At 33.1% G+C, this 12,854-nt stretch overlaps 2 protein-coding genes across 2 annotated transcripts; both read left to right on the plus strand.

Moving 5' to 3' along the window:
- Positions 1 to 2,406: 2,406 nt before the first annotated feature.
- LOC129285662 (transcription factor MYB14-like) lies at positions 2,407 to 4,310 on the plus strand. The gene is given in 5 exon segments (XM_054921433.1): positions 2,407 to 2,783; positions 2,916 to 3,045; positions 3,608 to 3,786; positions 3,789 to 3,929; positions 3,932 to 4,310. Coding segments are annotated over 5 exon segments (828 nt in total). The 5' UTR covers positions 2,407 to 2,650; the 3' UTR covers positions 4,177 to 4,310.
- A 4,367-nt stretch (positions 4,311 to 8,677) lies between these two features.
- LOC129304779 (pre-mRNA-splicing factor SLU7-A-like) lies at positions 8,678 to 12,854 on the plus strand. The gene is made up of 11 exons (XM_054944570.1): positions 8,678 to 8,731; positions 8,801 to 8,886; positions 9,426 to 9,589; positions 9,689 to 9,801; positions 10,156 to 10,563; positions 10,736 to 10,871; positions 10,977 to 11,276; positions 11,514 to 11,730; positions 11,882 to 11,985; positions 12,375 to 12,443; positions 12,524 to 12,854. Exons 2-11 carry the CDS (start codon positions 8,871 to 8,873, stop codon positions 12,599 to 12,601), a joined length of 1,605 nt encoding a protein of 534 aa, XP_054800545.1. The 5' UTR covers positions 8,678 to 8,731; positions 8,801 to 8,870; the 3' UTR covers positions 12,602 to 12,854.

Consider the following 12,854-nt stretch of genomic DNA (forward strand, 5'->3'; position numbering starts at 1 on the left):
ACTCATCAGAAAAATCAAATTAATCAAACATATTTAAACCACTGATTTACAAAAAGATTATTGATCGAATCAATGAAAAGTATGTAGGCGCGATTGCCAATTAGTAGCGGTTCGCTCTTTTAATTCTTTTTTGAATTAATAATATTTTGATAGGTGGCAGATTTTCTAATTTCATGTCAAATTTTGAAGGTCCGTAGGTCGGTCAGTAGGTCCAGTATACAGAAAATGACCAGCCATCCAACTACTACTTCTACTGGTGGCCAGTTTGTCTTTTTATGATGTTGGTCTGTTCACCATGGTTGCTTTAAACACTTCCCGACTCAAATTTTAAAATATTTTAATAAAATTTTATATATTAATAAATTTTAAATAAATTTAATAATCTTATATTTTAAAAATAAAAATACAAATTTTAAAAATAATCTGCATTTAATATATTAAAAAAAAGAGAAGAATGAAAATTAAATAGAAATAAAAAATAATATTAAAATAAACTTATTTAATAAAATTTTAATTTTTTTAAAATGTCTTATATTTCAAATAAAATTTCCTCCAAAAGTAATAACATTTTATAATTTAAAACGGAAACAATATTATACTGCATGACTGCATATCGATAGTCATGGAATGCACGAGCTGGTGTTTTTATTTGTCATTAATAATATACGAGTAATCACACGTGTTAATAAAATATAGTTTTTAATATAAATATACACTTACAAATATCTCCTGCCATGCCATGCCTAGTAGCAGGAGTGCCAAATAATATTGAACAGTAAATATCTTTTTTATATTTTATCTTTATTATTAAAATATTATATATTTAGTGACTTTTTGAGGTCAAATATTTTCTATTTAGTTCATATGATGCAAAATATTAAGAGTGGGGACATAAAATTATAAAATCTACACCCCTATTTATAATTTATTCTAGAGTGAGGAGGTGCCCATCCTCACAATCAAGTGACTCCACCATTTTATATATGCCTATTTTAATATTAAACACTGAATTAGTGACCAGCATCATTTGATTAACCATCTTGCCCCAACTATATATATGTATATATATTAACCATCTTTATGCAGTTATCATTTGAATTCTTTTCCCGTTTTTCTTAAAAATCACAGCCATGTGGTGTTCGTGTTCCTCCTCTTTGGGCGGGGTCTTGATGGGGTGGAGTTTATAAGTCTTATTCAAGCTTTTGAAGAAATCGAGAAGCACGTGTCTATCATGGCACAGTACCACCATGAATGGATATGAATTTCACGGGAAAATCACTATTTTCAAGCCTATATAAGCAATCTAAATATAAAAAATTTGGTCAAAAAAAAATCTAATATAAAAAATCTTATAAATCATAAAATTTTTCCATAAAGTCTGATTCTATGGATTGAAGTTATTAATTACTACTAGATAATTATTAATTATTATTGTTTAGTTATCCACTAAACAACTCCAACTAACTACTTACTACTGTCTAGCATTAATTGACAATTTAAATATAATAGATTAAAATTTTCAGTAAGTAACACTCGTATTGGATTTCAGAATAATTTTATATTTTTATGAGATTTTTCTGTAGTTATATTTCTTATGACCTAAGAGTTGTTTTTTCAATTTTCATATGTGAAAATAACAATATTATGATAACTAGAAAACAAGTCGCAAATAGCCCATTTCTTAGGCTTACATTAATTTACACAATCACTGTAAGATTCATCGGAATGAGCTTACAGCACCATTTAGCGGAGATTAACTGCTTTACAGCACTAGAAACCAGCCTAACTAGAACAAGTGGAATGGAATTCAAATGACACACAATCGAGTAATACAAACAAAACATCGAAAGGTAAGATTTTAAATTAACCCAGCCGACAATGATATTTATTTATTTCGGGAGGAAAGTTTCATAAAAACAAGCGCCTTTTTTGAAACACCTCGATACAGCAGATGTCATTTCATTCATAGAGCAAAGATGATCGAGTTTAGTTCTTGTATAATTGCCATAATAAGTTGAAGATCATGACAGGTGCTTTTTGAAGAGACTAGCGTACACAGCATGATATACAACGACATTGCAATTAAGATTAAAGACAGCCTTTAAAAAAAAAAAAAAGGACTGAAGACAGTCAGAATAAGTGGCATGAGCAGGAGTGATTGCCAGCCTGCTATTGGGATAGGAAAGCTAGAAAAGTGCATCTGTGCATGCACCTGAAATATATAATAATAATAATACTATAATATTGAGAGATCCAATTAAAGTGCCACGTTTTATTTGACTGATATAATCATTCACATCGGATTGTAATTATATTATGATAATCATAATTAAATAAAAACGCACTTGCTTGAGAGAGAGAGAGAGAGAGAGAGAGAGAGAGAGAGAGAGGCTTCCGAGAAGGAGAGATCGTCCAAGTGTGGCCGATGATATATCCCTTTTCCAGAAATATTCAGAAATGAACTTTGGACTTTTCTGAGGTCTGAGTGGCTGGTCTAACTTTATCTATCTCTATATATATGTATGGATATAGAAAGACCAGATATACGCCAGTCCCACGACTCTGTATATAAATCGGACATATAGCATCTCTCAGTCTTCGGAATCAGGCGGAAACACAGAGAGAGAGAGAGAGAGAGAGATCGCAGAACATGGGAAGAGCTCCTTGCTGCCAGAAAGTGGGGTTGAAGAAAGGTCCTTGGACTCCAGAAGAAGATCAGATACTGATCAATCATGTCAACAAATATGGCCACAGCAATTGGCGTGCTCTCCCCAAATTAGCTGGTATCTACTTATTTATATATGATCCTTCATTGATTCTAATTATTTCAATATTATCGAACTAATTCTTCTGACCTTCAATCCCTCTGCCTGTCTTTTGCTTATAATGAATCTCTGCTCTTCTATGCACTCCAGGGCTTCTAAGGTGCGGAAAAAGTTGCAGACTCCGATGGATAAATTATTTGAAGCCAGACATCAAACGAGGAAAGTTCACCCCAGAAGAAGAGGACACCATAATCAAGCTTCATGAAATGCTGGGAAACAGGTATTTCACATTAACGTCACGGACTGAATAATATATACAAACTAGTTAGTCAAAAGAAATAAGCTCGTATATATGACATTGATGAATGACCAGTTTGTTCGTCTAATGAAGGAGCTAGAGAATGCAAAATGCAAACGTAAAATCTTTTCTTTCTTGGGAGCATTCCAGTCCTAAAAGATTATTATTATTATTATTATTATTTTTTGGGTAAAACGGGTTGGGCCCAAAAACACTGTTCTTTATTTCTCTCAATGGAATTATTGCGATTCATAATTATAACAGATGATGGACATGCTCTCAGAGAAATATTCCTCACTGGCTGCAACATTTTCCGCGTGGTTGTAATAATCCTATTATATATTCTAAAAAATCCACTAAATCCTCAAAAGCAAATTAATGTCGGCCGGTCTCTGAGCAACGAGCGGCTGGTACTGCTACCTGTCTCGTTAGTGCATATCACAGATAATGATATAAACCAAACGTAATAATATACTACATTAACAACTGAGTCACTTAATTTCCTATATCCGAATTATGCTAATATGATGTTTAATCATTGCAGATGGTCAGCAATAGCAGCCAAGTTACCGGGCCGCACAGACAACGAAATAAAGAATGTGTGGCACACGCACTTGAAGAAGAGGCTTCCACAGAACCAACAGAACCATCTCCAAACAAAACGAAAACCAAAACAGAAGGAACAACACATCGTGACGGAGAACGTTAACAGACCACTTTCTCCTCACAGAGTTCAAGCGATGCGTCCACCCTCACCACAAACAACGATAACAGTATGGCGACTAGCAGTCCTCCTGCTAGTAATAATGTCACTAACGACGACGACATGTCCGTAAATATTAACGTTGAGTCTCTTGCACCGGAGGAGCCCTGGCATTGGACGATGATTTCTGGTCGGAAGTACTGTCGGCTGATAATTCCGAGGAGACTACCGATTATATTCCGGCCGCATGTGGCAGGGTGGAGTCTCAGTCTCAGTTTCTGTTCTCTCAGCTAGACGAGGTGCGAGTGGAAGCAGATCATGTTAGTTCGTCGAGCATGAGCGATGACATGGATTTTTGGTTTGATGTTTACACTAGAGCGGAGGAATTCACGGAGCTACCACAGTTGTGAAGTTGTGCTTCATTGAACTTTAACTTTTGTTCATTCGTTCAAGAAAATCTGTCGTTGATTTGTTACATCGGCATTAATTAATAACTGTACGCACTGATCGACGTTCAAAGAATACAATGTATATCCTTTGTTCCCGGTACTTGTCTCCTGTTCAATGTTATTATTCCACAGAAAACTCATGATCAGCAAGTCATGATTTAATTTGAGTTCAACTGGTTCGGTTGACATCTCTATGATTTGCCAACAACTTTGTTTTAAAACTTAACGTTATTTGACGCTTTGATTATTAATATAATGTATAAAGATAAAGAAGGCATTGATTGCGGCATTAATTAAACATGTAGTAAGATTACTTTAGAGGTGACAGTCCCAATTTTAATAATAAAAGTTGTGTGAAATCATGGATGATTTCAAAACAAAGAGGTTGAATTAGGTGACAGATTCAGATTTTCTTCCTAGCTCGTTTGAGAGGACAATCCCGTTTTGATTTACTCATTCTCTTGTGAGTAGAGCGAGAGATACTTAAGAACCTGAGAGTTATGTAACTACAAATCTAAAGAACAGAAATGGTTGTAGTGACAAGTGGCAAGACAAGATTCGATACAAAATAAATCATATATGTTGAAATGATTGGGATTGGTCCGATTGAATATGGATGGGGCAGAGAGGGGCGGCCCCTAACTAATTGACCCATCGAACGTCAGAGTATCGGGCCTAGTCAGTCAAGTTCAGGATGATGCACTTTTCAACACCTTGCCTCCCCAACCAAAAGTTAATTTACGATCGTGTAGTTTTGTGCCATGGGAATTATTTTCTTTTTGGGAAAACACAATATTTGATTTTTATAATTTTATTAAATTTTATTTTTAATCTCTATAATTTTTTCAGTATTTTTAATCTCTATAGAGATTAAAACCATTAAGAAAATAAAAAATATAAGAACTTGAAAAATAAAATTCACCCAATCTTTTTAAAATTATAAGGATTAAAAATACTGAAAAAAATTATAAGGACTAAAAATCTTTATTAAAATTATAAAGATCAAAAATTGCATTTTTTTCTTTCTTTTTTTCTCATTTGTTACTTTCTGCAATCAGCCATCATCTTTTTTTTTTTTTTTGATTACCAATAGGTATCCTTTCATTGAAAGGCATTTGTTTGTAACACTGTCAAACACCAAATGTGAACACTTTTTTTTAATAAAAATTTGATTCTTAATTTAGTGTGCTACGAGTAACTAACCTCTTTTGTTAGATTTTCGTTAGTTTTGAAATACTTCTTTAGCTTACAAAGCCAACCCTCAGTTTAAACTCAATCATGGTCGACGGTGCTCAAGCCTCAAACTTGTATTAATTGTGGTTTTCGGCCCATGGTTTTTTGGGCTGGGCTGGGCCTTCACATCTTAGTTAATTTTTGAATGGTCTATTTCACATCTGCATCAGGTTTGATTGAATTGGTTTTATTTTTATTCTTTCCTTTGACCACAGTAGTTGATTGTATCTGTTAATGTATTACGTTTAATTTCTTTTTTACGTTTGGTGTATACTGTATAAATTTTTTTTGCCAGAAATGTATTGTGTTAATTTATACATCACATTCGTGTTTTTTTGGGCCAAATACATCACATTTGTTGACCAAAAAAATTGTACATCGCATTTCTTTTTTATATCAATAATTTGGTTGCTTACGTATAATAAATATTTATGCACATTTAATAGATTACTTATTCTTGATCTTGAATTCGGGAGCTCCAAATTAAATCCTTATGGATTTATTATGAAGATCAGATTTTTTAAAAAATTTATTACTGTAACATCCCAATATAAATTTTAATAGTTAATTTGGGTTAATAGAAAATTTAAAAAAAAATAATTTTAAAAAAATAAAAAAAAATAATAATAAAATAATATTATTAAATTATTATTATAATAATAAAAAAAAAGGTGTAAAAACAAGAAAGAAAGGAAGAAGAAGAAGAAAACGAATTTGCTTCGTCCGCCGCCTCAACAGTAACAATAATAAAATAATAATAAAAAAGAAGAAGAAGAAGAGAGAGAAAATAATTAAAAAAATGTGGGACCCACTGAATTTTTATAAAAACTCACCTTCCTTCATTTCCTCATTCGTTCCTGCGCGCGAGCTGAGGCGGAGAGAACGCGAGTCACCGGTGCGAAATATCTAAATTTTTAAGGTAAGAGTTTTTAATAGGATATTTAGGGTGTGATTTTAAGCTTTTTAAGACTAAGTAAGTGTTCTAAAATTTTTCTTAGTCATCCTTTTCTTTTGTTTTTGAGTTTGTAGTGGTAGAAAATTTAAGATCTGGAAGAGGGATGAATTTATGTTGAATAAATATGGTTTTTGAGGTTGTTAGTAGTATAATAAATATTCTAGAGTATAAATTTATTGGTGATCTTTGAATTTGTGGCTTATGGATCAAATTCTAGACTAGATCTGAAAATATATGTTGATTTATTGAGGTTTAGATGATTATTTAGGATGAGAAATGAATTATTATGGCTATAGGATTATGATTCTAAGCTAGAGATTTAATTTTTAATTTTTTGGGTATTTTAGGTACGAATTTATGAAATAAAAAGAAAAATTTTGATAATAAAAATTAGTTTAGAAGTTGATTTTTAGATTATTAATGTTTATTGATAATTAAAAGAGGAGTTAAAAATTATACTTAATAGTATTAACTATAGATTTGTATTAAGATTGAGATTAGGAATTATGTTATATTTTTAATTCTATTATTAGAATTATTTATTAGTTTCAAAAATTGAAACTAATATTTATAAATAATATGTTATTTGTAGATTGTATTACTGGTGAAGATTGTGGTGAGAGAGAAATTTTAAGGAATAATTTATTGAAAAAGCCACAAGGTAACCATGCTTTTAATTTGTGATCAGTGTTACTTCATGTTAATTGGGTGATTATTGAGAAAATTATGAATTTTGTAATATTGTATAATTGTACAATATTATTATGAATTTGTTTGATTATTGTGGGAGGTGTTGGGAGACTTGCTATTGTTATTGTATTTATGTGCCACGTGGTACGCCCCTATTGGAGCTCAATAGGTGGTTTGTAAGGGCTCGGGCTAATCTACCTTTGGCCGGGTAATTTAGCACCGAGTGAGGGCTACGGCTCGAGGTTAATGGAGGGATATAAGGATGGTTGTTTGTGTGTATTGTAATATTTCTTATATTTGTTGGAATTATATTATTTTTAATTCTCACTTAGTAAGCACACACTTAACTGTTTGTATACACAATCATAAATTGGCTTTGGTTACTGGGACTTTTGAGTCTCATTATGTGGTTAACAATTTTCAGGAGAAGAGCCACGAGTGACACGTGGAGGAGTCCCAGAGGCTTAGTGGTATAGATCCACTGTCTCTTTTGGGTATTTAATTTATGATTTATAATGTGTTATATTGCCAATATTAGGGCTTTTTGTTTATTGTCAATTATATGAATATATAAATGTAATCATGCCTTTCAAACTATTTCTATTTTTGGTACAATTTGGATGACTGTAATTTTAATATTTGGTTTACTTTGGATTGGTTAAAATGGCATGATTATAAGGCCAAATAACTGGCTTGTGTTGAAAATTTACTAAATTGCTTATTTTACTTGTTGGGAGTATAAGGATGGACAAATGTGATTTAGTTTACTTGTTGGGAGTATAAGGATGGACAAATGTGATTCAGCCTAATGGCATGTGGGAGGTAAAAATTTATCTGAAATGTTATAGTGTGTGAGTTGAAGCCAATTATAAAATATTTTATATCGAAATTATTGATATAAAAATGTGTTGGGTGGCTGTAACCCAACTATGGTTGAGTTAAATTATTTAAAAAAAAAAAATTTTGGTGTGTTACAATTACCAACAAATATCATGTGTATGCACACGGGATATCATTTAAATATAAAATATAATAGTTACACACAGATGGATGATACAGATAATTTGCACAAAAAGAAGACTTATATATATATATATAATATATATATATATATAAGTAACTAATTTTTTTAAATGGCATATCTTTCAAATTATATTCTTATTAAAATATTATATATAAATAATTTAATAATAACAATTCAAATTTTTAAAATAAATAATTAATAAAGAAGGATTATAGAATAAAAATTACCCCTCCTGTTTAAAAATAAAAAAAAATTTTAAAAAATTAAATATTAAAAAATATAAGATATTTTTAATCTTTTAAAGTATGATTATTATTTTTTTAAGGATACCTTTATTAATAATAATTTTATATTTATTATAAAATATTTAATAAAAATAAATATAAAAAATAAAATTAATTAAAAAATAATTAATTATTTTATTAATAAGTAAAATTTAATTAAAAATATTTTATATTTTTAAATAAAAGAAGTATTTATTTAATACTTTATATTTTAAACTAACCAAACAAACATATATTAAGGGGAAAAAAAAAAAAAACGGCTGCACGCGCACCGCCTCTGCAAGAACAACCTCATCGTGACTCGGAGAGAGATTTATTATCGTAACTCAAGTGCGTAATACAAAACTCACGATCATAAAAGCTCTTGATATCTTGGCGCCGCTAATCTTTGATTTTCAGATTTCATCCTCGGCTTCAACTTCACATATCTCTGCGTCTGATTTTTTGAGGTTCCGTTTAAGGCGAAGCCATGGCGACCGCCTCAGGTACTTGTTTTTAGCTTTCAACTGCGTCGGATTACTTAGGGTTCCAAAATACCGAAATTAGATTATGTAATTTGTCTGTTTTAAGTCCATACCGTTCTTGCAATAGAGTTTGCTGTTGGTTCATGTCTGTAGAGCACAGCTGTTCACTCCATGTGTGGTAAACAATATACCCCATAGACGAGTTCTCCTTTCAAGCAAAAGGACGGTTGAATAATTAATTGTAATGCTTGCGATCTGTGTAAAAAATCACAATAAAAAGAGCCGCTGGCTATGCCAACGGGAGTGAAAACCTATCCGGTGAGGGAATGAACAAAAAATCATGTAGAATTTATGGGCGGATTATTTGTGAACGAGCTTTGTCTCTCATCCCATGAATTGAAAATTTGAGCATGGTTATGTGTGTAGTTGTTTATTTGATTGCCCACCATATTATGTAGCACCTGATCCCGGGATTTTCCTTTCTAATATCATTTTCTTTGCACGATATTATTCCGGCTGAATTGCCTAATTGTGTGTAAAATATTTGTTGGGAATTGCAGTTGCTTTTAAATCCAGGGAGGACCATCGAAAACAAATTGAATTGGAAGAAGCCCGTAAAGCAGGGCTTGCACCCGCAGAGGTTGACGAAGATGGAAAAGAAATCAACCCTCATATTCCCCAATACATGTCTTCTGCCCCTTGGTATCTTAATGCTGAGAGACCTGTAAGTCACGATTTTCCTTTTTCTTTTTTTTTAGATGTGTATAGCTTGTCTAATGATATTTGATTTATGAAAACCATTTTTATTTTTTATTTTTTGTAGAGTTTGAAACATCAAAGGAAGTGGAAATCAGATCCCAATTACACAAAATCATGGTATGATAGGGGTGCTAAAACTTTTCAGGCCGACAAGTTTAGGAAGGGTGCATGTGAGAAGTAAGTGCCTCCTCTCATGTTCCTGTCTATTGCGTGTACATACGAGATGAGTGATCTCTTGGAATGTAAAATTAGTCTCAGGTCTTCCTTTGATGTGGAAGTTTGTCCCACTTGCTGAGGAAGGTGAAAGTTTTTTTTTTTTAATGTGTCAATGTTTGCATTTGGAGAGGAAATTTATTTTTCTTTGAGCACAAATTTTTTTGGGTGAGATTATGAATGTTTTAAATTTCTCTTGATGATAATGCCAAAGATTTCATGGGATCTTTTATATTCATGTCCCTTGACTATTCCAAGGTTTATATTTTTGTATTCTATTCAAGCTTAAATCAGTTAATAGATATTTACATGTTTCAGCTGTGGAGCTATGACTCACAATGCCAAGTCATGCATGGAAAGACCACGTAAATTAGGAGCGAAGTGGACAAACAAGTACATTGCTCCTGATGAGAAAATTGAAACTTTTGAGCTTGACTATGATGGTAAACGGGACCGATGGAATGGGTATGATGCTTCAACTTATGCTCGAGTGATTGAAAGGTATGAAGCTAGAGATGAAGCTCGAAAGAAATATTTAAAAGAACAACAACTGAAGAAATTGGAGAAAAGCGACAAAAATGGTGAGGATGCAGTCAGTGATGAAGATGAAGAGGAAGATGATCTTAGAGTGGATGAGGCTAAGGTGGATGAAAGCAAACAAATGGACTTTGCAAAGGTTGAGAAACGTGTGCGCACAACAGGTGGTGGAAGTACGGGAACTGTGAGGTATCATTGCTATTACATTCCTCTGTGATCCAGGGGCCACTGGATCAGTCCTGTATGCTAGATGACCATTATTTTCCCATGTTAATCAATTATCATAAATTAATTAGAACTAAATATAGTTTAAAAAAGAATAGAAAAACAAAAAAAAGGAACTAACTAATTTTCCTTCCAGGAACCTGCGTATTCGTGAGGATACTGCAAAATATCTGCTGAATCTCGATGTCAATTCCGCACACTATGATCCCAAAACACGGTCCATGCGTGAGGATCCTCTTCCAGATGCAGATCCGAATGAGAAATTCTATGGGGTAATTTTCCTTGTGAATTGAAATTTATAGAAATTCTTGTAACATAGCTTCAATGCTATATATCTATTGAGCTTGTATGTAAACTATATGTGCTGTCTGCTGCAGGGTGATAACCAATATAGAAATAGCGGACAAGCTTTGGAATTCAAGGAATTAAACATCCATGCTTGGGAAGCATTTGATAAGGGGCAAGATGTTCACATGCAAGCAGCTCCATCCCAAGCTGAGTTGCTTTATAAGAATTTTAAGATAATGAAGGAAAATTTGAAGTCTCAAACAAAGGACACCATTCTGGCAAAGTATGGCAATGCATCTGATGAGGACAAACTTCCAAGAGAGCTTCTTCTGGGTCAAAGTGAGAGGCAAGTTGAGTATGACCGTGCTGGTAGAATTATAAAAGGACAGGTGAGATTTGCATTTTGCATTCTGGTTTCTAACTACCATGTTGCATTTTGTCTTGTGTAATTTTAGCTGACTTGATGTTTGTTGTTGGTTTAAATTGACCATTTACCTTAGTCTGTTAACTACACCGCTTGATTGAAGTCTGAAATTTAGTGAAAATTCGTTTGGTTTGTGCTTTATTGTCCTTGATTGCTCCTTCTAAGATGATGGATTTAGTTATTTATCCTGTACTTCTAACAGGAGGCAGCACTTCCTAAGAGCAAGTATGAAGAAGATATTTATATTAACAACCACACTACTGTTTGGGGCTCCTGGTGGAAGGATTACCATTGGGGTTACAAGTGCTGCAAGCAGACAATACGCAATAGCTATTGCACAGGAGCTGCTGGTATTGAAGCTGCTGAGGCTGCAAGTGATCTCATGAAAGCTAACATTGCTCGTAAAGAGGCTGTTGAAGGTATGCTGGGTAACTGACAACGTGCCATTATCTCTATCGTACTTCTTCCCCTTCCCATTTTCTCTGCTTGTTATTATCTTTTCATAATTCTGTTGTATCATGTGTTGCTTCCTCTGTGATAATAAATTTCTTTTCTGTGAACCTTTCTCAGAGGATCGTAAGCCTGCAGAGGAGAAAAAGCTTGCAACATGGGGAACTGATGTTCCTGATGACCTTGTTTTGGACGAGAAATTGCTCGCTGAAGCGCTCAAAAAGGTCAATATCAATTTTTTTTTTCGCATTAATGTACTGACATCGTTCTTTTTGTCTCTTTCTCGTTCTGCCAGCCTCTGATTGAATTATTAATAGTGTTTTTTGGGTGAAAAATTTATTAATAGTTTTGTTTCTGGTTATTTTTGCATTTATTAAGGTGAAAAGTTCGAGTTAATAAAAGCGATGAATATTATTTCTCAAAATAATGATATTTTTGAGCTCTATATTATAGGTTAAGTTTGTACTTGCATAATACTACCTCAGGAGTTGGTTCTTATATGGCCGGAGGTGGTAATTAATTTTTTGGTCAGCTAATCTTTTAAGGCGAACTCAAACGTGTATGGTGTTTGAGAATGTTGTGCTGATCGGTGTATTCCATTGGTTTCATGCAGGAGGATCAGAGAAAGAGAGAAGAGAAAGATGAGAGGAAGCGTAAATATAACGTTAGATGGAATGATGAGGTTTGAATTTTGAAGCCGCTGATTGAGAAATTATCGTGGCCCCTCTTTCAGATTTTTCTAACCATCTCTATCTACTACAGGTCACTGCAGAGGACATGGAGGCATACAGGATGAAGAAAATCCACCCCGATGATCCAATGAAAAGCTTTCTGCACTAAACTTCACAGTGGGCATAAAAGCATGCAGCCTGTTTTATTACTGACGACTTGATGCCACAATTTGGGAGATTGGATCACCTTGTATAGCCGTGGCAATACCCTACCTCTGTTATGTTTGTAGTTTATCTGGGCCGTGACCCTGTATAACAAGCTTATTAGATCAAATTCAAGGTGATTTAATCATTATCGATGAATTAATCGTGTGTAATATTGTGAAAATTTGAGGAAAAAAATACTATTAATTTGCTATTCA

Source organism: Prosopis cineraria, unplaced genomic scaffold (assembly GCF_029017545.1).
Source record: "Prosopis cineraria cultivar Desert tree isolate PC_DT_omini unplaced genomic scaffold, ASM2901754v1 PC1, whole genome shotgun sequence".
Taxonomy (NCBI): Eukaryota; Viridiplantae; Streptophyta; class Magnoliopsida; order Fabales; family Fabaceae; genus Prosopis; species Prosopis cineraria.